This window comes from Elephantulus edwardii, unplaced genomic scaffold (genome assembly GCF_000299155.1).
Source record: "Elephantulus edwardii isolate Elephantulus edwardi_28Jun2011 unplaced genomic scaffold, EleEdw1.0 scaffold00431, whole genome shotgun sequence".
Classification (NCBI taxonomy): Eukaryota; Metazoa; Chordata; class Mammalia; order Macroscelidea; family Macroscelididae; genus Elephantulus; species Elephantulus edwardii.
The window spans coordinates 258,382-260,516 of NW_006400181.1; the positions used below are offsets into that span (position 1 = coordinate 258,382).

The following is a 2,135-nucleotide window of genomic DNA, read 5'->3' on the forward strand; positions in this document are numbered from 1 at the left end:
ATGGATAAAAATGCAAAATTGAAATTAGATCCATACTTATGTAATTAAACATTGTAGTTGTAGATAGATAGTAACAAAATTTATATCTATTCTTACTGCAGAAACAGACATTTCAAATAAACATTTCACTCCTTTTAACTCAGCTTGTCCTCTTCTCTAGATTGTGTTGAAAATGCAGTACACATTTCTTTTTGTAGTATCTATATTTCTCTTTTTATTTTAAATAAAAAAAGAAGTCCTTTTCTATGTTTGTTACATTCAGTTTTGGAAAGAGAAAATCTATTAGAATAAAAAAATAAGCATGAAAAAGGCTCACTGCAAAGACAATGAAAATAAAATCAAACTGTTCATTGCTATATAATGTTTATTAAAGCACATTGCAATGCCATGCATTACAGAAGAGAGCTATTCCAAATGGTTTTGTGGGGGGTTTTGCCATAATATTCATAGAATCAGATTCAGCAGACATTTCTTCCATAGTACTGCTTATTGAGTTTCAACTGCCAACCTATAGGTTAATAATTGAGCAACACTTGAAGTCAACACGAAGTAGGATGGAGCAAAAGCCCTAGACTGAAGGCACAAGTGGTTTTAGGCATCCTTAAGGCAGAAAGACTTACCTACCTGTTCCACCTTCTGTTACTTTTTCCTCTCTATGAAACTGATCCAACATTAACAAGTGATGCATTCACGTGTTCACGTTGCCTGTTTTCCTGACAAAACTTGTTCTCATTTCCCAAGACAGAATTCTGTTAAATCCACAATAAGAAGATAATATTCTCTGTTGGATTTGTTTAGATCAATCCAAACGGTGAAGAAGGATTTGAAACATCCATTCACCGTCGGTCTTCTGACATCACTTTCTTGCTCCATAACTTCTTCATGGCATTTTTCACCTCTGCATTTCTCAGTGTGTAAATTAGTGGGTTAAGCAAAGGCGTTCCAATTGTATAAAAGAAAGCTATCATTTTATCCATAGGAAAGGTGGTCGCTGGGCGTGTGTATATAAATATGCACGGACCAAAGAACAAGATGACTACAATAATGTGAGAGACACAAGTGGAAAGGGCTTTTTTTCTCCCTTCAGCACTATGGTGTCTCAGAGAATGCAAAATTATAACATAGGAGATCATCAGCATGACAAAACTGATTGTACAAATGGCCCCACTATTGGACACTAGTAGTAGATTGACCACATAGGTGTCTGCGCAGGCGAGTTGCAACAAGGGCTGCAAGTCACAAAAATAGTGATCAATCACATTGGGACCACAGTAAGGTAAACTCAAGGCCAGAAAAATCTGAGCTAAAGAATGCACACAAGACCCCACCCAGGCTACAGCCACCAACACACTGCAGACCCTCTTGTTCATGATGGTCATGTAGTGCAGGGGTTTACAGATGGCCACATAGCGGTCAACAGCCATAAGGATCAGGATGAAGATTTCCAGGCAGCCAAAGAAATGAAATGAAAAGACTTGGATGATGCACTCACTGAAAGAGATAGTGCTATTCTTCAAAAGTGTATCCACAATCATTCTCGGGGCTATGGACGTAGAGAAGCAGGTGTCAGATAAGGATAAATAGAAAAGGAAGAAGTACATTGGACTCCCAAGAGCTTGGCTGGTCTTAATGGTGACAATAATCAGCAAGTTACCAAACAAAGTTCCTAAGTAGAAAAGTAGGAAAATGACAAATACTATTTTCTTTTTAACAGGATCCTGTGTCAATCCAAGCAGGATGAATTCAGTCACAGTATTATTCAGCAGCATGATTTCCCAAGTGACAAAAAAGGAGCACGGCTTTATCTGGAAAAGACAAAGTAATTTATTCTGCTAAGCACTATTGTAGAATAAGTTAAGGCCTTTTTTAAAATAAAATGACATTAGAGAATATTTTTAATGAAATTAAATATTCCTCATCAGGAACTTTCTGGGTTTTGTTTTGGTTTTTTTTCTTAGCAAGCCATTTCAGCTCTTTTGTTCAGTTTTTTTGTTCTTCAGTTTTTAATGATCACACACATACAATTATAATCTCGAATGAACTTGTGAAAGATTGTTTCCCAAGTCACTTTTCAAATACAAATCTTCTTTAACTTTGTTATTTTTTTATTTTATTCAGTTTATTTATTTGATGAA

The 2,135-nt window shown here is 35.8% G+C and overlaps 1 protein-coding gene across 1 annotated transcript; it reads right to left on the reverse strand.

The window, feature by feature from the left end:
• Nucleotides 1-836: 836 nt before the first annotated feature.
• Nucleotides 837-1,769, reverse strand: LOC102856044 (olfactory receptor 4C16-like). Its single transcript, XM_006902576.1, has one exon. The coding sequence runs from the start codon at nt 1,767-1,769 to the stop codon at nt 837-839; it is 933 nt and encodes a 310-aa protein (XP_006902638.1).
• Nucleotides 1,770-2,135: the final 366 nt, after the last annotated feature.

Excerpts from the sequence above, each read along its gene's own strand:
- LOC102856044 (XM_006902576.1), bottom strand. The coding sequence starts at position 1,769 with ATGCTGCTGAATAATACTGTGACTGAATTCATCCTGCTTGGATTGACA.